The 25,369-nt window shown below is 49.7% G+C and overlaps 1 protein-coding gene across 3 annotated transcripts in view; it reads right to left on the bottom strand.

Annotated features, from left to right (window-relative positions):
• Positions 1–8,306: 8,306 nt before the first annotated feature.
• The window catches only part of ANGEL2 (angel homolog 2), a 59,736-nt gene continuing 42,673 nt past the window's right edge, over positions 8,307–25,369 (bottom strand). For all 3 annotated transcript variants that reach the window (XM_088458850.1, XM_088458847.1, XM_088458848.1), the window contains exons 5-9: positions 24,718–25,136; positions 22,664–22,823; positions 21,741–21,798; positions 15,602–15,765; positions 8,307–8,692 (exon numbers count right to left, since the gene is read on the bottom strand). In XM_088458850.1, coding sequence (XP_088314976.1) covers positions 8,544–8,692; positions 15,602–15,765; positions 21,741–21,798; positions 22,664–22,823; positions 24,718–25,136 — 950 coding nt within the window. In that variant the 3' untranslated portion in view covers positions 8,307–8,543. The remainder of the gene's footprint in view (positions 8,693–15,601; positions 15,766–21,740; positions 21,799–22,663; positions 22,824–24,717; positions 25,137–25,369) is intronic.

Below are 25,369 nucleotides of genomic sequence, written 5' to 3'. Positions count from 1 at the left end.
TGTACAGGAGCCATACAGCCTTACTGCTGTGTTACTATAGTACCTGCACCAGTAAGTGAGATGTGCAGTCAGTGTACAGGAGCCATACAGCCTCTTACTGCTGTGTTACTGTGTCACTATAGTACCTGCACCAGTAAGTGAGATGTGCAGTCAGTGTACAGGAGCCATACAGCCTCTTACTGCTGTGTTACTGTGTCACTATAGTACCTGCACCAGTAAGTGAGATGTGCAGTCAGTGTACAGGAGCCATACAGCCTCTTACTGCCGTGTTACTATGTCACTATAGTACCTGCACCAGTAAGTGAGATGTGCAGTCAGTGTACAGGAGCCATACAGCATCTTACTGCTGTGTTACTGTGTCACTATAATACCTGCACCAGTAAGTGAGATGTGCAGTCAGTGTACAGGAGCCATACAGCCTCTTACTGCTGTGTTACTGTGTCACTATAGTACCTGCACCAGTAAGTGAGATGTGCAGTCAGTGTACAGGAGCCATACAGCCTCTTACTGCTGTGTTGCTGTGTCACTATAGTACCTGCACCAGTAAGTGAGATGTGCAGTCAGTGTACAGGAGCCATACAGCCTCTTACTGCCGTGTTACTATGTCACTATAGTACCTGCACCAGTAAGTGAGATGTGCAGTCAGTGTACAGGAGCCATACAGCCTCTTACTGCTGTGTTACTGTGTCACTATAGTACCTGCACCAGTAAGTGAGATGTGCAGTCAGTATACAGGGGCCATACAGCCTCTTACTGCTGTTACTGTGTCACTATAGTACCTGCACCAGTAAGTGAGATGTGCAGTCAGTGTACAGGGACCATACAGCCTCTTACTGCTGTGTTACTGTGTCACTATAGCACCTGCACCAGTAAGTGAGATGTACAGTCAGTGTACATGGGCCATACAGCCTCTTACTGCTGTTACTGTGTCACTATAGTACCTGCACCAGTAAGTGAGATGTGCAGTCAGTGTACAGGGGCCATACAGCCTCTTACCGCTGTTACTGTGTCACTATAGTACCTGCACCAGTAAGTGAGATGTGCAGTCAGTGTACAGGAGCCATACAGCCTCTTACTGCTGTGTTACTGTGTCACTATAGCACCTGCACCAGTAAGTGAGATGTACAGTCAGTGTACATGGGCCATACAGCCTCTTACTGCTGTTACTGTGTCACTATAGTACCTGCACCAGTAAGTGAGATGTGCAGTCACTGTACAGGGGTCATACAGCCTCTTACTGCTGTGTTACTGTGTCACTATAGCACCTGCACCAGTAAGTGAGATGTACAGTCAGTGTACAGGGGCCATACAGCCTCTTACTGCTGTTACTGTGTCACTATAGTACCTGCACCAGTAAGTGAGATGTGCAGTCACTGTACAGGAGCCATACATCCTCTTACTGCTGTTTTACTATAGTACCTGCACCAGTAAGTGAGATGTGCAGTCAGTATACAGGAGCCATACAGCCTCTTACTGCTGTATTACTGTGTCACTATAGTACCTGCACCAGTAAGTGAGATGTGCAGTCAGTGTACAGGGGCCATACAGCCTCTTACTGCTGTGTTACTGTGTCACTATATTACCTGCACCAGTAAGTGAGATGTGTAGTCAGTGTACAGGAGCCATACAGCCTTACTGCTGTGTTACTGTGTCACTATAGTACCTGCACCAGTAAGTGAGATGTGCAGTCAGTGTACAGGAGCCATACAGCCTCTTACTGCTGTTTTACTGTGTCACTATAGTACCTGCACCAGTAAGTGAGATGTGCAGTCAGTGTACAGGAGCCATACAGCCTCTTACTGCTGTGTTACTGTGTCACTATAGTACCTGCACCAGTAAGTGAGATGTGCAGTCAGTGTACAGGAGCCATACAGCCTCTTACTGCCGTGTTACTATGTCACTATAGTACCTGGACCAGTAAGTGAGATGTGCAGTCAGTGTACAGGAGCCATACAGCCTCTTACTGCTGTGTTACTGTGTCACTATAGTACCTGCACCAGTAAGTGAGATGTGCAGTCAGTGTACAGGAGCCATACAGCCTCTTACTGCTGTGTTACTGTGTCACTATAGCACCTGCACCAGTAAGTGAGATGTACAGTCAGTGTACATGGGCCATACAGCCTCTTACTGCTGTTACTGTGTCACTATAGTACCTGCACCAGTAAGTGAGATGTGCAGTCACTGTACAGGGGTCATACAGCCTCTTACTGCTGTGTTACTGTGTCACTATAGCACCTGCACCAGTAAGTGAGATGTACAGTCAGTGTACAGGGGCCATACAGCCTCTTACTGCTGTTACTGTGTCACTATAGTACCTGCACCAGTAAGTGAGATGTGCAGTCACTGTACAGGAGCCATACATCCTCTTACTGCTGTTTTACTATAGTACCTGCACCAGTAAGTGAGATGTGCAGTCAGTATACAGGAGCCATACAGCCTCTTACTGCTGTATTACTGTGTCACTATAGTACCTGCACCAGTAAGTGAGATGTGCAGTCAGTGTACAGGGGCCATACAGCCTCTTACTGCTGTGTTACTGTGTCACTATATTACCTGCACCAGTAAGTGAGATGTGTAGTCAGTGTACAGGAGCCATACAGCCTTACTGCTGTGTTACTGTGTCACTATAGTACCTGCACCAGTAAGTGAGATGTGCAGTCAGTGTACAGGAGCCATACAGCCTCTTACTGCTGTTTTACTGTGTCACTATAGTACCTGCACCAGTAAGTGAGATGTGCAGTCAGTGTACAGGAGCCATACAGCCTCTTACTGCTGTGTTACTGTGTCACTATAGTACCTGCACCAGTAAGTGAGATGTGCAGTCAGTGTACAGGAGCCATACAGCCTCTTACTGCCGTGTTACTAAGTCACTATAGTACCTGCACCAGTAAGTGAGATGTGCAGTCAGTGTACAGGAGCCATACAGCCTCTTACTGCTGTGTTACTGTGTCACTATAGTACCTGCACCAGTAAGTGAGATGTGCAGTCACTGTACAGGAGCCATACAGCCTCTTACTGCTGTGTTACTGTGTCACTATAGCACCTGCACCAGTAAGTGAGATGTACAGTCAGTGTACAGGGGCCATACAGCCTCTTACTGCTGTTACTGTGTCACTATAGTACCTGCACCAGTAAGTGAGATGTGCAGTCACTGTACAGGGGTCATACAGCCTCTTACTGCTGTGTTACTGTGTCACTATAGCACCTGCACCAGTAAGTGAGATGTGCAGTCAGTGTACAGGAGCCATACAGCCTCTTACTGCTGTGTTACTGTGTCACTATAGCACCTGCACCAGTAAGTGAGATGTACAGTCAGTGTATAGGGGCCATACAGCCTCTTACTGCTGTTACTGTGTCACTATAGTACCTGCACCAGTAAGTGAGATGTGCAGTCACTGTACAGGAGCCATACAGCCTCTTACTGCTGTGTCACTATAGTACCTGCACCAGTAAGTGAGATGTGCAGTCACTGTACAGGGGCCATACAGCCTCTTACTGCTGTTACTGTCACTATAGTACCTGCACCAGTAAGTGAGATGTGCAGTCAGTGTACAGGGGCCATACAGCCTCTTACTGCTGTATTACTGTGTCACTATAGTACCTGCACCAGTAAGTGAGATGTGCAGTCACTGTACAGGGGCCATACAGCCTCTTACTGCTGTGTTACTGTGTCACTATAGTACCTGCACCAGTAAGTGAGATGTGCAGTCAGTGTACAGGAGCCATACATCCTCTTACTGCTGTGTTACTATAGTACCTGCACCAGTAAGTGAGATGTGCAGTCAGTATACAGGAGCCATACAGCCTCTTACTGCTGTATTACTGTGTCACTATAGTACCTGCACCAGTAAGTGAGATGTGCAGTCAGTGTACAGGGGCCATACAGCCTCTTACTGCTGTGTTACTGTGTCACTATAGCACCTGCACCAGTAAGTGAGATGTGCAGTCAGTATACAGGGGCCATACAGCCTTTTACTGCTGTTACTGTGTCACTATAGTACCTGCACCAGTAAGTGAGATGTGCAGTCACTGTACAGGGGCCATACAGCCTCTTACTGCTGTTTTACTGTGTCACTATAGTACCTGCACCAGTAAGTGAGATGTGCAGTCAGTGTACAGGAGCCATACAGCCTCTTACTGCTGTGTTACTGTGTTACTATAGTACCTGCACCAGTGAGATGTACAGTCAGTGTACAGGGGTCATACAGCCTCTTACTGCTGGGTTACTGTGTCACTATAGTATCTGCACCAGTAAGTGAGATGTGCAGTCAGTGTACAGGAGCCATACAGCCTCTTACTGCTGTGTTACTGTGTCACTATAGTACCTGCACCAGTAAGTGAGATGTGCAGTCAGTGTACAGGGGTCATACAGCCTCTTACTGCTGGGTTACTGTGTCACTATAGTACCTGCACCAGTAAGTGAGATGTGCAGTCAGTGTACAGGAGCCATACAGCCTCTTACTGCTGTGTTACTGTGTCACTATAGCACCTGCACCAGTAAGTGACCATACAGCCTCTTACTGCTGTTACTGTGTCACTATAGTACCTGCACCAGTAAGTGAGATGTGCAGTCACTGTACAGGGGCCATACAGCCTCTTACTGCTGTGTTACTGTGTCACTATAGCACCTGCACCAGTAAGTGAGATGTGCAGTCAGTGTACAGGAGCCATACAGCCTCTTACTGCTGTGTTACTGTGTCACTATAGCACCTGCACCAGTAAGTGAGATGTACAGTCAGTGTATAGGGGCCATACAGCCTCTTACTGCTGTTACTGTGTCACTATAGTACCTGCACCAGTAAGTGAGATGTGCAGTCACTGTACAGGAGCCATACAGCCTCTTACTGCTGTGTCACTATAGTACCTGCACCAGTAAGTGAGATGTGCAGTCACTGTACAGGGGCCATACAGCCTCTTACTGCTGTTACTGTCACTATAGTACCTGCACCAGTAAGTGAGATGTGCAGTCAGTGTACAGGGGCCATACAGCCTCTTACTGCTGTATTACTGTGTCACTATAGTACCTGCACCAGTAAGTGAGATGTGCAGTCACTGTACAGGGGCCATACAGCCTCTTACTGCTGTGTTACTGTGTCACTATAGTACCTGCACCAGTAAGTGAGATGTGCAGTCAGTGTACAGGAGCCATACATCCTCTTACTGCTGTGTTACTATAGTACCTGCACCAGTAAGTGAGATGTGCAGTCAGTATACAGGAGCCATACAGCCTCTTACTGCTGTATTACTGTGTCACTATAGTACCTGCACCAGTAAGTGAGATGTGCAGTCAGTGTACAGGGGCCATACAGCCTCTTACTGCTGTGTTACTGTGTCACTATAGCACCTGCACCAGTAAGTGAGATGTGCAGTCAGTATACAGGGGCCATACAGCCTTTTACTGCTGTTACTGTGTCACTATAGTACCTGCACCAGTAAGTGAGATGTGCAGTCACTGTACAGGGGCCATACAGCCTCTTACTGCTGTTTTACTGTGTCACTATAGTACCTGCACCAGTAAGTGAGATGTGCAGTCAGTGTACAGGAGCCATACAGCCTCTTACTGCTGTGTTACTGTGTTACTATAGTACCTGCACCAGTGAGATGTACAGTCAGTGTACAGGGGTCATACAGCCTCTTACTGCTGGGTTACTGTGTCACTATAGTATCTGCACCAGTAAGTGAGATGTGCAGTCAGTGTACAGGAGCCATACAGCCTCTTACTGCTGTGTTACTGTGTCACTATAGTACCTGCACCAGTAAGTGAGATGTGCAGTCAGTGTACAGGGGTCATACAGCCTCTTACTGCTGGGTTACTGTGTCACTATAGTACCTGCACCAGTAAGTGAGATGTGCAGTCAGTGTACAGGAGCCATACAGCCTCTTACTGCTGTGTTACTGTGTCACTATAGCACCTGCACCAGTAAGTGACCATACAGCCTCTTACTGCTGTTACTGTGTCACTATAGTACCTGCACCAGTAAGTGAGATGTGCAGTCACTGTACAGGGGCCATACAGCCTCTTACTGCTGTTTTACTGTGTCACTATAGCACCTGCACCAGTAAGTGAGATGTGCAGTCAGTGTACAGGGGCCATACAGCCTCTTACTGCTGTGTTACTGTGTCACTATAGCACCTGCACCAGTAAGTGAGATGTGCAGTCAGTGTACAGGGGCCATACAGCCTCTTACTGCTGTATTACTGTGTCACTATAGTACCTGCACCAGTAAGTGAGATGTGCAGTCACTGTACAGGGGTCATACAGCCTCTTACTGCTGGGTTACTGTGTCACTATAGCACCTGCACCAGTAAGTGAGATGTGCAGTCAGTGTACAGGAGCCATACAGCCTCTTACTGCTGTGTTACTGTGTCACTATAGTACCTGCACCAGTGAGATGTGCAGTCAGTGTACAGGGGCCATACAGCCTCTTACTGCTGTGTTACTGTGTCACTATAGTACCTGCACCAGTAAGTGAGATGTGCAGTCAGTGTACAGGGGCCATACAGCCTCTTACTGCTGTGTTACTGTGTTACTATAGTACCTGCACCAGTAAGTGAGATGTACAGTCAGTGTACAGGGGCCATACAGCCTCTTACTGCTGTGTTACTATAGTACCTGCACCAGTAAGTGAGATGTGCAGTCAGTGTACAGGAGCCATACAGCCTCTTACTGCCGTGTTACTGTGTCACTATAGTACCTGCACCAGTAAGTGAGATGTGCAGTCAGTGTACAGGAGCCATACAGCCTCTTACTGCCGTGTTACTGTGTCACTATAGTACCTGCACCAGTAAGTGAGATGTGCAGTCAGTGTACAGGAGCCATACAGCCTCTTACTGCTGTGTTACTGTGTCACTATAGCACCTGCACCAGTAAGTGAGATGTGCAGTCAGTGTACAGGGGCCATACATCCTCTTACTGCTGTGGTTCGGTGTCACTATAGTACCTGCACCAGTAAGTGAGATGTGCAGTCAGTGTATAGGGGCCATACAGCCTCTTACTGCTGTGTTACTGTGTCACTATAGCACCTGCACCAGTAAGTGGCCATACAGCCTCTTACTGCTGTTACTGTGTCACTATAGTACCTGCACCAGTAAGTGAGATGTGCAGTCACTGTACAGGGGCCATACAGCCTCTTACTGCTGTTTTACTGTGTCACTATAGCACCTGCACCAGTAAGTGAGATGTGCAGTCAGTGTACAGGGGCCATACAGCCTCTTACTGCTGTGTTACTGTGTCACTATAGCACCTGCACCAGTAAGTGAGATGTGCAGTCAGTGTACAGGGGCCATACAGCCTCTTACTGCTGTATTACTGTGTCACTATAGCACCTGCACCAGTAAGTGAGATGTGCAGTCAGTGTACAGGAGCCATACAGCCTCTTACTGCTGTGTTACTGTGTCACTATAGTACCTGCACCAGTAAGTGAGATGTGCAGTCAGTGTACAGGGGCCATACAGCCTCTTACTGCTGTGTTACTGTGTCACTATAGTACCTGCACCAGTAAGTGAGATGTGCAGTCAGTGTACAGGGGCCATACAGCCTCTTACTGCTGTGTTACTGTGTTACTATAGTACCTGCACCAGTAAGTGAGATGTACAGTCAGTGTACAGGGGCCATACAGCCTCTTACTGCTGTGTTACTATAGTACCTGCACCAGTAAGTGAGATGTGCAGTCAGTGTACAGGAGCCATACAGCCTCTTACTGCTGTGTTACTGTGTCACTATAGTACCTGCACCAGTAAGTGAGATGTGCAGTCAGTGTACAGGAGCCATACAGCCTCTTACTGCTGTGTTACTGTGTCACTATAGCACCTGCACCAGTAAGTGAGATGTGCAGTCAGTGTACAGGGGCCATACATCCTCTTACTGCTGTGGTTCGGTGTCACTATAGTACCTGCACCAGTAAGTGAGATGTGCAGTCAGTGTACAGGGGCCATACATCCTCTTACTGCTGTGTTTCGGTGTCACTATAGCGCCTGGATCAGTGCCGTACCACACCACGCAAATTCAGCTCCTGACATGGGCACACAGTATAACGTTGCACAAGGCCCTACAGGTCTCCCATCCGGTTTAGATTCTCAGGTAAGAGTGCGATGGAGCGTGCTGGCACTATACAAGTAAAATGTGAAATAATTCTAGCAGTGCTTCCATCCAGCAGTCCCGATTTTGTAGATATCCACAGTGATAAATGTGTTACTTTTAAATATAGAAAGTTACAATTCTGGCATGTAACGGTTCCGCACTCCTTTAGGTTACACAGGGCCATAAGACACTTGATTGTTTAAATTTTATTATTTTTCTTCAGAAAATAATTTACATATTCCGCCCTGCCATTGGGCGCTATACAGGTGGCACAAAGCTTAATACAAACACACATTATTTTTAAACCAGCAAAAATAAAAAATATAAAACGCATTCATAAAAACTGTAATAAATAAACAACCGCAGTCTTCCATGACGCCTGGTGTTATTCCATTGAGTTCTCAGTAAAAATGTGTAAAAGAAAAAAAAAAAAAAAAAACTAAAACGAAAGGACGTGGAGAGGTCATACCTCCAGCCTGAACCTGGCGAGCAGCGACAGGTGATCGGAGGAGTTGGTCTCGTTGGGAAGGCCATTGACGCTCCATAGATCTTGCTCGGTGAGAAGTAGCAGCCTCCCGAGGAGCTGCAGCCCGTTGCCTGGAACGTTGCTGCCTGGAGAGAGAAAACCATTCCACTCATCTACAGGTCATGCACAGCGGCTGCGGATGTCCTCAGTCACTAACGTTTATTGCTTTGCAAGGCACTATGTACTACCCTGTACCTCCAGCCTTATAACACAACAGTCACCGGTAGGTACGTCCGACATTTCGGTTTGAATAACCATCTTCAAGGACAGATATTTTATCTGTGTCCTTGAAGGTGGTTATTAAAAATATGAGATATGGTAAGAACTTACCCTTGTTATCTCTATTTCTACGAAGTCCATAGGGTTCCACAGGATACCTTGGGGTATAGGTGTGACGTCAGTCGCAGGGCACCAAAGAGTTAAGCTTTCAGCCTCCCAGGATGCACTAGGTCCCCCTCCTATACCCCGCCCCCGGGCCAAGGCACCTCAGTTAGTTACCAAGCCATAGGCCGGAGGAGGAGAAGGAAGAGAGAGAACAAAGATCTGGACACATACAAGAATCACATTCTCACCAGAGGGAGACGGAAAACCGGTGACCAGAGCAAAGCCCATCTGCAGCACAGGTGCGACAGGGCGGGAGTCCTGTGGAACCCTATGGACTTCGTAGAAATAGAGATAACAAGGGTAAGTTTCTTACCATATCTCATATTTTCTACTTCAGGGTCCATAGGGTATCCACAGGATACCTTGGGGATGTCCCAAAGCAGTATCCTTTAAGGGTGGGGACGCTCCTGTGCAGAAAGGAGAATCCGCCGCCCGAAGGAAGCATCCTGAGAGGCGAAGGTGTCAAACCTGTAATACCTCACGAAGGTATGGACAGAAGACCACGTAGCAGCCTTGCAGATCTGAACTGCCGAGGCACCACGTCGAGCTGCCCACGAAGGACCCACAGACCTAGTGGAATGAGCCTTCAGAGAAGGAGGGACCGGTAGGCCTTCATGAAGATAAGCTTCAGAAATAGCCATACGGATCCAGGCTGCCAAAGTTTGCTTTGAAGCAGGCCAACCCTTTTTACGGAAGCCAAAGAGGACAAACAAAGCGTCCGACTTCCTAAACGAAGAAGTGCGGTCAACATAAGTCCTTAAGGCCCGCACAACATCCAAAGAGGCCTCACCCACGGAAAGACCCGGTGAGTTAAAGGCCAGAACAACTATTTCCTCGTTAATATGAAACTGGGAAACAACTTTGGGAAGAAACTCGGGCCGAGTGCGGAGCACTGCCCTGTTCCCATAAAAAACCAAGAAAGGGGGTCTACAAGAAAGAGCCCCTAACTCAGAAACACGTCTGGCCGAAGCAATGGCCAGAAGGAAAACAGTCTTAGCTGTTAGCCATTTAAGATCCACTGAGCCCAGTGGTTCAAACGGCGGTCCTTGGAGAGCCCTCAGGACCACAGCCAAATCCCAAGGCGCCACAGGTGGAACAAAGGGCGGCTGAATGCGGAGAACACCCTGCATAAAGGTGCGCACATCCGGGATTGTAGCAATCCTACGGTGAAACCAGACAGATAGGGCCGAAACCTGTACCTTCAAAGAAGCAAGGCGAAGCCCATGATCTAGTCCCGCTTGCAGGAAGGCGAGAATCCGAGACAGACGAAACTCCCGCGGTGCATAACCTCTCGGTCGACACCACTGGAAGAACGTATGCCACACGCGATGGTATATCCTCGCGGAAGACGGTTTCCGAGCTCGTAACATGGTCCGCACCACAGAGCTGGAAAACCCCCGGGACCTCAGCATGGCCGTCTCAACAGCCACGCCGTCAAAGACAGCCGAGTCAGGTCCGGGTGAAGGCAAGGACCCTGAGACAGAAGGTCCGGTCGTAGCGGCAACCGCAGAGGAATGTCCACGGACAGACCCTGAAGGTCTGAGAACCAGTGCCGTCTGGGCCACGCGGGAGCTATCAACAGGAGCGTCCCTCCTTCCTGTTTGAATTTCCGGATTACCCGTGGAAGAAGGGAGACCGGAGGGAACAGGTATGCGAACCGGAACGTCCACCGGACGGACAGAGCATCCACCAGAGACGCCCCTTCGTCTCTTGTGCGAGACCCGTACACCGGCAACTTGTTGTTGTGCCGGGACGCCATGAGGTCGATTTCTGGAAGACCCCACCTGTCCACCAGTAGTTGAAAAACGTCCGGGTGCAGGGACCATTCCCCCGGATGAACGTCCTGGCGACTTAGAAAGTCCGCCTCCCAATTGAGCACTCCCGGGATGAAGACCGCTGATATGGCCGGAAGATTGCGCTCCGCCCAAACCAGGATCCGAGAGACCTCTACGAGAGCCGCCCGACTGCGAGTTCCTCCTTGCCTGTTTATGTAGGCCACGGTGGTAGCGTTGTCCGACTGGACCTGCACCGGGCGACCCTGGAGAAACCGCTGTGCCTGCTGGAGAGCATTGAAGACCGCACGGAGTTCCAAGATATTTATTGGAAGCTCCGCTTCTGTCGGCGTCCACCTGCCCTGGAACAAGTGTGGACCCGAAACTGCTCCCCAGCCCCGAAGAAGACTGGCGTCCGTTGTCAACAGGACCCAATTTGGAACCCAGAACGGACGTCCCTTGTTGAGGTGGGTCGTCTGTAACCACCACGTAAGGGACAGGCGAACCTCCTGGGTGAGCACAATCGTCTGGGACTTCAGAGACTGAGTCAGCCCGTTCCACTTGGACAGGATCAGGTGCTGCAGAGGTCTGGAGTGAAACTGGGCGTATTCCACCATGTCGAACACCGACACCATGGAGCCCAGTAACCTCATCGCCGAGTGTAAGGACACCCGGCGGCTGTGCAGACAACTGCGCACCCTTGACTGTAAAGCAGAGATCTTGTCCTCCGTCACGAAGATCCTTTGCTGTCCCGAGTCCAATAAGGCTCCAAGATGCAGAATCCTCCGAGACGGGATTAGAGTGGACTTCTGCCAGTTGATTAGCCAGCCGTGCCGTTGCAGCAGTGCAATGGTCAGGTCCAAGTGGCGTAAAAGGAGCTCTGGAGATCCTGCCACCAATAACAGGTCGTCCAAATACGGCAACATGCGGACTCCCTGCAGCCGCAGAGAAGCCGCCATGACCGCCATCACCTTGGTGAAAACACGTGGTGCTGTTGCCAGGCCAAAAGGTAACGCCCGAAACTGGAAGTGGTCGCTGCTGATTGCAAACCTGAGGAACTCTTGATGGCGCAAAAGAATAGGGACATGCAGGTAAGCGTCCTGTATGTCCAATGACACCATGTAGTCCCCAGGTTCCAGCGCCAGAATGATGGAACGTAGGGTCTCCATCCGAAACTTCGGGACCCGCAAAGACTTGTTGAGTGCTTTGAGGTTGAGAATCGGACGATATGACCCATTGGGTTTCTGTACCAAAAATAGATTTGAATAGAAACCCTGGCCCCTCTGGGAGAATGGAACAGGCACTATAACTCCAGCCTGGAGCATAGTGTGCAATACCTTCCGCAGCTCCGTACCCGTGGGAGACCACCTCCAGAACCCAAGTGTCTGTCGTAGTGAACGACCAACACCGGGAGAACTGCAGCAGGCGGCCTCCCACCCTGGGATCCCCCAAGGGGAGACCCGGACCGTCAGGCCGCAGGCTTGTCATCTGGCTTGGGGGCCGGACGTCTGGTACTCCATGCCTGTTTCCGGGGCTTGACCGATTTCTTAGGGCCAGCCTGTCGAGGAAACGACTGTGGTTTGGGCCTGCCCTGGGCCCTAGATGACCGAAAGGACGATAGTCCAGAACCAGAAGGAGCAGCGGCCGACAGGAGACAAGCAAATTTGGCTGCCGCCAGCGTGGCCACAATCTTATCCAGATCCGGACCGAAGAGAACTTCTCCGGTAAACGGCAACGCTTCCAGACCTTTCTTGGAATCTGCGTCCGCCTTCCAGGATCGCAGCCACAAGGTGCGACGAGCAGCTACCGCTGCTGAAGAAATTCTAGACACCAGAGTACTAATGTCTAGAGCCGCCTCGTTGATGTAGGTGGCCGAATCACGGAGATTGCCAATCAACTCCGCCTGTTCGGCCGGACAGTCGGATTCAAAAGAAGCCTCTAATGAATCCGCCCAGCGCTCCATCGCTCTGGCAACCCAGCAAATGGCCATAGCCGGCCGTGCTGCCCCCCCTGCAAGGGAATAAGCGGACTTCAGGCAGATTTCTACCTTGCGGTCCGTAGCATCCTTAAGGGAGGACATGGATGGCATCAGCAATGTGGCACTACGGACAAGACGGGTCACGTGAGAATCCACCTGTGGAGGGGATTCCCACTTAGCAAAATAATTATCCGCGAACGGATAAGCCACCGCCAGGCGTCTCTGCGGCTGGTATCTTTTGCCAGGTTGTTTCCACGCCTCCTCTAAATGGTCCACCAACTGACCCGAAAGAGGAAAGACTGTGGCATCGCCCTTCACATCTTTGAAAAAGGCACTTAGATTTAGCCGCTGGGGGAACTTCGTCCTCAATCACCAAGGCTGTGCGGACCGCCCGAATAAGTCCAGGAATATATACTTTGGACTTAGCATCAGCGTCCTTAGTATGGAGAGGTTCCTGATCGTAAGGATCCAGAATCTCCCCATCATCAGACGTCCCTTCGTCATCCTCATAAGGAGCGGACAGAGACGCCACCGGTCTTTTATGAGGCCGCATCACAGACTCCCCTTGCAACACATCCGACAAGTGCTGTACAGAACTCGTCAGGGAGTTAACCCACGCTGGCTCCTGAGAACCCGGGAGCGGGGAAATAGGGAGACTGTGGGGTACCACCAATTGTCGTGGGAACCCCTGCATGGGTGACGACATCACAGACTGCTGGGACAAACCCATCGGAGTAAACGCGGGCTGCGGAGCTAACTGGACCACTAAAGCTGTTAACGCCTGAGCGAAACAAGCCCAGGGCGGCTCCTGTACCGGTGCTGTAACCGTAATAGGCCGCGCCATGGACAAACACTGCCGGCAAAGGCCCTCCGCGCTACCCTCCCCCTCCGCTAACGGTACTTTGCACGTGGTACACTGTAGCCGGAGGGGAAAATCACTTTCAGACATGATGGCACCACGTATGTGACCTCTCTCACCAATTAAGTATTAAATAGGCGAGAGACCACCCTGCAGCACCGCACCGCACCGCAAGGGCTTTAGCAGAAAATACAGGGACAGTAATAAAGCTGACAGTTTAGAGAAGAAAAGTTACAGGCAGCGCTAGCACAGTCACATACAATGCAGAGAAATAACAATTCCTGCACTAACAGCGCTGATCACTCAACTACACAGACACAGAGCCTGGTAGGACACAGCGATGCATACACAGACCTGAGCCACAGCGGAGGAGAGGTATGCGGGGGGACCCAGACCACGATGCTTCCTTCCAGACTTCCAGCAGCGTTCACCATGCGTTGCAGAGAAGATGGCCGCCGAGGAGCAGAGAGAAGCTGGCCTGGGGGAGGAGCGCTGACACAGGACCAGTCAGCACAGTGCAGAGAGGGCTGTGTGCAGCGGGGGAGGCGCCGGCTGTGAGACAGGGAAGGCGCGCTCCCCTGGCATGCATTTAACCCCTGGGACGCCGCAGCGCTACCACTCTGCTGCGGTCCGCTGTCCCAGGGGGTAGTGGAAAGCGCAGGTTCAGTACCTGGCTCCACGCTGCAGCCAGTCCCCAGGGAGCCCCCTGCCTGGGGACTTAGGACCATGTGACCAGCGGGGACCCACCACGGGACCCCGCTGCTTACCTTTGTCCCCCTTGGATCCGGCCATGGTCCGGAACATCTGGGGTCACCGCTAGCTGTGACCCCAGATGCTCACCAGCATCCCCGGATCGGTACCGGCGTTCTGGTACCGGCGGGGGTGTAGGGAAGACAGCATGGACGTCAGGACTGACTGTCCATGCTGTACATCCAGATGTGCAGCCACAGCTGCACTGAAGAAAGCTTCAGGGGCTCTTCTAGCCCCCACTCCGACAGGTGCACCCGACGCCGGCCGGGCACCAAACTAAACTGAGGTGCCTTGGCCCGGGGGCGGGGTATAGGAGGGGGACCTAGTGCATCCTGGGAGGCTGAAAGCTTAACTCTTTGGTGCCCTGCGACTGACGTCACACCTATACCCCAAGGTATCCTGTGGATACCCTATGGACCCTGAAGTAGAAACTGAAACGTCCGACACACCGGTATGCAGTCTGTAAGCCGGCAGACCTAATCCCGACAACCAGATTCTCGACTGTCATATCCCGGCAAGGGTTTAAAGACAGGCATCGATATGCCACGAGCCCGACATCCCGATCGAAGGGACGCCGGACACGGATAGCCGCGGGGGTTGAGGGTTAGCATTAGGCACAACCAGGGGGGCGGGGGATTTAGAGTTAGCCCCCCCCCCTTAGGTTTAGGCAGCCCCCTGGGAGGTTAGGGTTAGGTACCCCCGGGTGGGGACTTAGATTTAGGCGTCGGGGAAGGGGAGTTAGGTTTAGGCACGGGGAGGGGGGGGGGGGGGGGGGGGGAAGGTTAGGATTAGGCACCTCTAAGGGAGGGTTAGGGGGTAGAATTAGGTTAGAGCAGTGGTTCTCAAACTCGGTCCTCAGGACCCCACACAGTTCATGTTTTGCACGTCACCTAACTGGTGCACATGTGTACTCATTATTCACTGACACGTTGTAAAAGATCCACAGGTGGAGCTAATATCTCACTTGTGATTCTGTGAGGGAACATGCAAAACATGCACTGTTTGGGGTCCTGAGGACAGAGTTTGAGAACCTGTGGGTTAGAGAATACTTACCTTGGACGATCGGGATTTCCTCCTCTGCCGGGATGCAGCTGTCAGGATTCCAACCACCGGGCATGGGTCCGGCGGTAAATCATACAGATTCCGACACACCTACCTGTGACTGTTATACATATACAAGCTCTGGGTGCCGCCCTTTTTCCATTGTAGTTACAGTAAACCCATTATATACCTGCCATATACAGTCTCCTACCTGGCCGCGTGAAAGTGTCGCTCTTCGCAGCGGAGTAGAAGATGTAATCCACAGTGATGGCAGACTTGGAGTGACAGGTGGTGATCTCCGGCATTCCCGTGTCCGGGAAGAAGTGGGAATATACGGAGGACAGGTGGAAGTGATGCTGCAAACTGGGGTCCACCCTGGAGAAGCAAGAATGAGACATTGGAGGCACAGGTGCAGGTATTCCTATACTAGTGACCTACGGTGCACAGACCTGCTGTGCCAAATACATAACCATACAATATTTGCTTTATAAATACACACAAATTTTTATATATATAACAGGTGCCTGTTATGAATATTTAAATACACTTGTTTTCATGAAAGTCTCCGAGTGCCGCCGTCTGTTTGCTGTTCGGATGTATGCAGAGGGCACCGGAGTTGATGACCACTGTATATGCGAGTGCCGATCCACGCAGCTATATATATATATATATATATATATATATATATATATATATATATATATATATATACACATATACATACATACATATATATTCTCTCCTGTATTGAACATCCGACAGGAAAAATACACATGCAAATAGCGCTGTGACTGCACTGTACGTAGACGGGACCACGGCCGGGTGCACAGAGGGACTTAGCAGGATACATAACACAAAAATAACCATCAGGGCGCTGGTCTAACTGGTGACAATAAATAACTAATCAAACTGCAGCTTTCTAAGGATATTGCGCTCTTAAAAACTTAAATATAAATATTTTTGGGGAAAACCTTCGTAAAAAGAAAGCGCTATTCAATTAGTTGGAATTGAAATATTAACATGTATTAAATAAAGGACTGAACTTCACATAAAAGACATAAAAATAAATATAAACAGCAGGAATAATTATTAGATTCAATTACAAGTAGCAGATGCCACCGATATCCATTACTGACAGCAGAAGCAGCAGCCATAGGTCAGATTTTTGCATTCCAATATTGGCCCCGGGAAGCCAACATCACCTCCATATGGCATTAGAAGCTGTGGCTACTGTGTTGCCAATATTACCAGGAGAGGGTTCCCTTAAGAACCATCCCCAGTAATTGCCGCCACACGTGCAGTAAGAAGACCGCGTATGCGCAGGGAATCGGTATGAAACTTGCGTCCGGCGGTACAAATCCCAGCGACTGCCCGACATGGGTGAAAATCCCGATCGTCCCCAGGTAAGTATTTACTAACCTAACCCCCCCTTTCCCCGCCGCCTAACCCTAACCTCCCAGGGGGTTCCTAACCCTAAGTCCCCCCCAGGAGCCCTAAACCTAACCCTCCCCCCCATCCCGCGCTCGGAATCACCTCGATCGGGATGCCAGGCGCCGATCTCCCGGCGGTCGGTAAAATGACAGGCGTCTAGATTTAGACACCTGTCATTTAACCCTCGCCAGAATAAAGCAGTCGGGAAGCCGGCCGTCGGGATTACGTCCGCCGGCTTCCCGACTGCATACCATGCGCAGTGGGTCCTGATAAAGAAGTGAAATAACAGGATTTTGGTACTTGCTCTAGTCTGCTTGGAAGCCGGCCAACCCCAATGGCCGCATCATAAAGGACAAAAAGAGCATCCGTCTTATGGATCCCCTCACGGCGAGATACATAAATTCGTAGGACTCGCACCACATCCAGAGGGTCCAAGGCTCCAGATTAATCCATCAGTGCCACATCCCAAAATAGGTTGATTTATGTGGAACGCCGACACCACCTTAGGCAAGAAGGACGGGCAGGTACGTAGTACCGCTCGGTCCTATAGTAGGGAGACCTGCAAGAAAGGGCGCCCAATTCCGAAACTCTCCTAGCAGAAGCCAGCGCCAACAACAAGATCAGTTTCCCAGTAAGGAATTTCAAAGGCAATTTCAGCCAAAGGTTCAAAGACCATGAACTGAAGGAAAGAAAGAACAAAGTTAAGATCCCATGGGGACGTAGGCGGAACAAAGGGAGGTTTCTACACAAAACTCCTTGGAGAAAAGCCTGAGCCTCAGGAAGCAGCTCCAGACGACGCTGAAAAAAAAAACAGATTAATGTAGAAACCTGCACCTTAAGGGAACCCAACCATAGCCCCATATCCATACCTTTTTGTAGAAAAAGGCGGCGGCCACGTAAATGGAAAGTAGTAGAGGAACCACGCAGCTCACACCAGGACACATACGATTTCCAAATTCTATGGTAATGTGCCATGGTGACCGGTTTACGAGCCCGAAGTATGGTCTGAACAACCTTAAATCGGAATTCCCTGTCTTAAAATGGCGGTTTCAGCCGTCAAGCGAAGATGACGTAAATCGGGGTGAACGAAAGGGCCCTGCTGCAGAAGGTCTGATCGAAGCGTAAGAGGCCAAGGATCGTCCACCAGGAGGAAGAGAAGATCAGAGTACCAAGCTCGGATCCGGAGCCACCAGAATGACTGTCACCAACTCGCGCTTGAGCACCCGTGGAAATTAGAGGAAATGGAGGAAACCGATACACCAGATCGTATAACCAGGGTAGAGACAGAGCATCCGCTCCTACCACCTTGGGACCCCTCGTCCTGCAGAAATACAGAGGTAATTGGTGATTGCTCCTGGAGGCCATGAGATCTGAAGTACGCCCCAACGGAACACCAGGCGCCGAAAGATCACTGGATGGAGAACCCATTCCCCCCGGATGAAGATCCTACTGACTGAGGTAGTCTGCTTCCCAGTTGTCAACTCCCGGAATGAAGATTGCTGAGACGTTTCTTTCTGCCCATCTGAGAATGTGTCTTGCCTCTTGCATTGCCATACGGCTGCGAGTCCCCCCTTGCCGATTGATGTATGCTGTGGCATTGTCCAACTGTATATGAACCGGTGTCCCCCGTAACAGAGGAGCCGCTGCAATGAGAGTATAATAGACAGCTCGCAGTTCCAGGACATGGATTGTCAAGAGAGACTCCTGTCGTGTCCAGTGTCCCTGGTACTGGTTGTTCAAGGTCACTGCCCCCCAACTGTGGAGACTGGCGCCCGTGCTGCAAATGCTGAATCGACGTCGTGCCAGTAGGCGATCCGTCTGGAGCCACCAAAGTAGGGAAATCCGAGATTGCGGAGATAAGGTCACCAGATGATGCAGATGAGATCCGGACCATTGGGACAAAAGAACCAACTGGAACGTCCTGGAGTGAAACCTGCCGAAACTAGATGGCCTCGAAAGATGCCACCATTTTCTCTAGGAGTCTGATGCAAAAGGTGGACAGAAACACGTTTGGATTTGAGGACTAGACGTACTAAGGACCTGATTCAGAGTTGGGAATAGAGAGGGATATCTCTCTCAACTAAATTGTAGAGTAATAATAAAAGCTGTGCAGTATTTGTGGGCTACATGCAAAAGCAGCCAGTATCACCCCACATGCAAAAAATTTTTTTTATGTATTTACACCCCTTGCATTGCAATATGGTTTGTTCAGGTTCACAGTTAAGTGCTTTGTGTCTCTCTATTCCCAAGTCTGAATCAGGCCCAAAGTCCCGAATAGCCTGTGCCTTGTCCGGAGGAAGGAAAATTTGCAGTAACACAGTGTCCTGAATCATCACTAGAAACTGAAGCAGTTGAGATGGCATCAACTGGGACTTCTGGAAATGGATGATCCAGCAGTGTTGAATGAGGAACTGGTGTGTCAAGGCTACATGTTCCAGTAGATTTTCCCCTCGACGATGCTTTGATGAGAAGGTCGTCCAAGTATGGGACAATGTTGACTCCACGTGAGCGAAGATTGGCAATCACCGCCATTGTCTTGGTGAAGACCCTGGGAGCCGACGATAGGCCAAACGGCAGGGCCTGAAACTGGTAATGGCAATCCAGAATCGCAAAGCAAAGAAATGCTTGATGCAGTTTCCAAATGGGGATGTGAAGATACGCATCCTCTTTCAATCACTGACTGGAGGGATTCCATCTTGAATCCGTGATAATACGGATAAAGGTTTATGGATTTTAGGTTCAAGATGGGTCAGACCGAACCATCTAGTTTGGGGACTACGAAAAGATTTGAATAGAAACCCTGGTTCCTTTGGGGAGTCGGAACTGGAACCAGGACCTCTGAGGCCAAAAGTCTGTCGATGGCCTGCAGAAGGACAAAACGTTTCTCCGGATCTACAGGAAGACCTGTGGTGACAAACCGAACTGGAGAAGGAAAGGCAAAGTCGATCTTGTAGCCTTGACCAACCAAACTGCAAACCAAGGAGTCCGAACACATCTTGGCCCAGACCTCCGCAAACCCTAGAAGGTGAGCACTCACCTTGAAGTTCCCCAGGTGGGACAGGTGCCCGTCATGAGACAGGCTTATGGGTAGGCTTGGGCTCAGGACGACGAGAGCTGGCTTGGTCCTCTAGCACGACCTCCTCCGGTAGAGGATGAAGCACCCCTGGGTCTGCTCTGGAATTTTGCAAAAGTGCGAAAGGAACGAAAGAAAGGCCCTTTAAGAGGGCCAGCGTGGAGAAGGTGCTGAAGGCGGCAAAAAGGTATTTTTTCCACCTGTGGCTAGAGAGATCCATTTCTCTAGTTCGGGACCGAATAGGAGATCACCTGTCCTTCAACCGCACGCTTGGATTCCGCATCCGCCTGCCAGGAACGTAGCCACATGGCTCGTTGAGCAGCAACAGCAGAGGCCGAAATCCTAGAGCCTACCTGGCCTATATCACGCACAGCTTCTCCCAGGTATACAGCAGATTCCTGGATATGTTCCGCTAGGGTGATAAGCTCCGATCTAGGAGCATTCAATCTTAGACCCTCCGCTAGATGCTCAGCCCACTTTTCTACCACCTTGTTGACCCAAGAGCCGATAAGGGCCAGTCTAAGTAGAGCCCCAGCAGCTACGTAGATGGTCTTGAGAGTGACTTCTATTTTGCCATCTGATCAGTCCTTCAAGGTCGTAGTGCCTGGTGCCAGAAGGGTAATCTTCTTAGAAAGGCGAGAGACCGAAAAGTCCACCTGCGGAGGAGTTTCCCCATCTACTCCGATTATCTAGAGGAAAGGGTTACAGATAAAGAAAACGGCACGGAAGTTGAAACTTTCGATCTGGATGTTTCCAGGTAGCCGCCATATGTTCGTCTATTTTAAGGGAAACAGGAAAGGTAACAGTGGATTTAGGTTTCTTACCGAACGGGTCTGCATCCACCGATTCCTGAACATCTGTATCTGACACCTGAAGGACCTCACAAACGGCGAGGATCAAAGCCTCCATCCCTTGCAACTGTGGTTCTGGCTCACGAGAGAAGACTTCCGTATCAGTGTCCTCCAGCGTCTCGCCTTCCTCCTCTTCCTGTGAAGAATCATTTCCATCAGATTCTCCTTTAAATTTAGTTTTCTGGGCTGCCGGCTGGTGCCGACATTCGATACAAGGGCCGTCCGATTCTCCTCCCCTTGTATCGGGAGGAGAGCTGTCACTCCCCATCAGTGCAGGCACCAAGTGCCGCACCGAGAGCCCAGACTTAATACAGCTCCTGCTAATCATGAGCGGTGTGTATACTCACAGTCTGCTGCGGCTGGGGTGCTGGGCTAAAGGGGAGTGAGGATCGGCACAAGCTCAAGCTTCTGCTGTGGCGGATCTCACTGAGACTGAGGTCTCACTTGATTACTCATCAGGGCACCGGAGACTGGCAGCAGTAGCCATGGCGGTGCCCTCCCCAGCGACTCCCACGTAGCAGGCAGGCTGTCGCAGAAAGCAGCTGCCTGTCCTCATCAAATCATGGGAGTAACATAAATCCAATAGGGCTGGAGACAGCCCCCCCACAGTGTTCCGGCTTATCTCGGGCACATTTTAAAAACTTGAGCTGATGGGGTATAGAGGGGGAGGAGCCAGTCACAACTTTAGAAATGTTTAAAGTGCCAGGCTCTTCTCCACCCACGTCTATACCCCAGTGTTGTAACTCCAGTGCCCCCTAGTGGATGAAGGAGAAAATAGCATCAGCAGTCAGTTCACCCCTCCAAAATTCTGATAACTAATAAGTCTCTCCCTCATCTGGAAAGAACCCCCTCCCCCCGTCATCATCCAAGTTTCCCCTTTAAGTGTAACAGGTCAGGGGCCGCTCCTCTGTGGCCCAATAGCAGTGTTTTATAAAGGTGACCCTATGGGTTGTACTGGTCAATTCTATTTAGCATCGCGCTACATGGAGACCTACCTTCTATCCGCGTCCTCTATCTGCTCCGCATCCTTAGTGGTTTCTTCTTTTAAACGTTCTGAAAATAAATAAATAATAAAAAAAAAAATCAATCTTAAAAATCTGTTTATAGGTCATATTATTACATCTCCAACTATTTAAACTGAAAAGTTACTCCAGCAGTTCCAGAATATTGGATATGAAATAAATCCAAATCTAGGAGAAAAAAAAAAAAAAAAAAAAACAACACCACACCCACATACACCCCACAATTACAGGCACTGCAGGTGTTACGGAGTCAAAGACATGCAGAAAATAACTGATAGGACATTAGGAAGATCTGGAAAGTCACACACAGAGCGTTAGTCCCCAGTGGGGGACGACATTCAGACCTGGATTTAGAGTGGTTGAGTTTTTCTTATGATCCAAAGTGAAGTACAACTTCCTGTAGATATAGGGATTGTTGATCCCTAATACTAATAGAGTCCTGCACACGCAGGCAGCAGTGACACAAAACAGTAGATGCCCAATTTCCACACATCCATATCTGGCATAATAGGATGACTGCCCACAACATGGGAGGTACGGGGAGGAGGGATCAGCAGACATCAGGGACCCTATACCCGCATCTATCCCTCAGTAAGACACACACAGGACATTGAATAGTCCCAATGCACAAGCTGGGGGCTGTAATGTTCCATTTCCAAGTCTTGCTTCTGGTTTCAAAAGAACATTTTGAAGAGGGTAAAAAGGTTTTAGTTGCAAAGTATAACGTAATATGGCGCAATCTTATAGATCACACAATTAGGCCTAGGAGCCGTTTACAAAGTCATTTATGCATCACCTGCTAAATGCTACTAGTGTAATACATGTACAATTTGTTTGGAAGAGGAGCACCCCCTGTACCAATAACGATGTTCAACGTTCCATTAAATAAACTGTACCCATGGAAATATTTTCGGCAGATGAGAAGGTCTTTGCACTTGTCTTTTCGCCATCCTTACGGGCTTCATAGACGCATTTCTGGTTGATGCCTAAGCTGTCAGGCCAAATTGGAATAGATAAAATCCTTTGTCCTCGGGGATACCATTCTTGGCCCGATACCTACAAGACAAACATCTTACTGGATGATAACCGCAATGGAGCCTTCTCTGCCTTGTGCCATTCACCAATCTCAGATAATACAAAGCGGCTGATATAGGCTCAGTGAGCAGGTGACTAACACTGACCTACATCCGGCTGATATTCACCTGCTCACTGAGCCTCTATAACACTGACCTACATCCGGCTGATACTCACCTGCTCACTGAGCCTCTATAACGCTGACCTACATCCGGCTGATATTCACCTGCTCACTGAGCCTCTATAATGCTAACCTACATCCGGCTGATTCTCACCTGCTCGCTGAGCCTCTATAACGCTGACCTACATCCGGCTGATTCTCACCTGCTCACTGAGCCTCTATAATGCTAACCTACATCCGGCCGATACCCACTTGCTCACTGAGCCTCTATAATGCTAACCTATATCCGGCCAATACCCACTTGCTCACTGAGCCTCTATAATGCTAACCTATATCCGGCCGATACTCACCTGCTCACTGAGCCTCTATAACGCTGACCTACATGTAATGTGATAATCAGTGCGTCACAGATGTGCCCCTACACTGCGCAAGAACCCCAACATAAGCGTATTCTGGCTTCAGATATTTAGCTCTTGTAGACGCCGGGACTTCTCTTATAGACTTCAGGTTTTTCCTGAACACGTCTTAATGGGTCAGTCACCTGGAGGGCCACTTATTGCCCCCTCCCATCTATTCTAGAACCTATTATTCTAATGAGGGGCGTAGTGGAAAAAGTCAATATTCCGGAGGACGACATGTCAAACGTTGACAGTCGGTATATCGACCATGTGGTTTTTCCATCAGGGTCTATACTAAACCCAAGATCGGCTGTTGATATTACGTCTTGTCGACATCCCGTCCATATTGGCATTGTGAACTTCTACCCAAATAAGGAATCACATGACCGGCTTACAATGGCTTCCTATAGGGTCACTGATGACCTGTATTATATCAATCTACAGCTCCTGAGCAGAGGATAATCGCCGGATATGGTCACGCCAACGTCTGCACAGCCAGGGATGCCCAGAGTGTGGAGTCCCCATTATTGTATGGCCGTTATTGTATGGCCGTTATTGTATGGCTAGCCCAAAACAAAAGATAAATACAAAACAAAAAGGTAAATGGCGTTTACAGAACATTTTATATTATTCCTCTATACACAAGCGGGTCTTTAAAATTGGGCATGACATGGCTAGCTGGGTCCTGTAGTACACCAGCAAACATAATATTATAACCCCACAACCACTGCTACATGGGTGAGGGGGGGGGGGGGGTGGAATAGCCCAGGTGCGGTTGGCACTAGAGCTGGGAATACTCAGGAAGGACATAAAATTTCTGCAGGTCAACTCCAACTAGGAAACCCAAACCTGGGTCCAACTGGCTTAGGCTGGTGGAAAGATGGCATTGGGGGACCCCCCCCCCCCACACCGCAGGTCTCCCCTCTATAATTTTAGCAGGCCTGGCTTGTAAAACTTACTGCTGGTTAGTGGAAACGCTCCTCGTCTCCCCAATTTTTATTTGCAAAAAAGTGTCACTATTGTTTAATATAGCGGACGGCACAGATCCTAGGGCTCTGTGGACTGGTTTCTAAAAACACACCTGTCTTATGCAGGTTACTATAGATTTAGTAAAAACGTCAATGAAGCTTCCATGTTCTATTCTAAGTTCTCAGCGGTTGAGACTAAGCAGAGTGAATGCGGTGCCACCAATAATCGCTGCTTAGTAATTATACTCCTTAGTCACCTCCCAGCGCGTGTAGTGAGCCCTCAGCTGTCACTGACAATATAAATGGCTTTATTGGAGCTGTAATACGTCCATTATACCTGGAATTAGCACAGAATAAGACAGGCCTGGAATGAGGAGGCTGATTATTACCTTCCCAATGGTCATGCCCTCGTAGTTCAGCGTCCCTTCCTTAATAAAGCGATGTAGGGGTGAGCCGGGTACGGAGTTAAAGTCTCCGCACAGGACAATGGGACAGAAGTTCCCATCATGCAATCGGGCGACCTCCGTGATCTCCGCCAGGAGAATGGCCAGCTGGGCGAGTTTGATGTCCCCTCGCCGGGGATTGTACAGCAGGTGGGTGTTCGCCACGCAGACCGATGAGGCCAGTCTTCCGGTTTTGGGCTGCAGCATTAGCACCAGGCCTACGTTGTCGCGGTCTAGCAGCGCTATGTTGTGTCTGTAGTATTCCACGGGTTTCGCCAACTTTAAAGTAAATTTATCAGATTTGAAGCATATGGCGCAGCCGTCGGGCTTATCTCCAGTACGAGCCTTGTACTCACAGCAGTAACCTGCAAGACAGGATATAATTATATAGATAATAGCGCCCACAGACGGAGCAGACAGGATATAATTATATACATAATAGCGCCCACAGACGGAGCAGACCGGATATAATTATATACATAATAGCGCCCACAGACAGAGCAGACAGGATATAATTATATAGATAATAGCGCCCACAGACAGAGCAGACAGGATATAATTATATAGATAATAGCGCCCACAGACAGAGCAGACCGGC

The sequence above is a fragment of the Taudactylus pleione genome, unplaced genomic scaffold, assembly GCF_031769625.1.
Source record: "Taudactylus pleione unplaced genomic scaffold, aTauple2 ptg000860l, whole genome shotgun sequence".
Lineage (NCBI taxonomy): Eukaryota > Metazoa > Chordata > Amphibia > Anura > Myobatrachidae > Taudactylus > Taudactylus pleione.
This window is presented reverse-complemented; position numbering and strand designations above follow the sequence as displayed.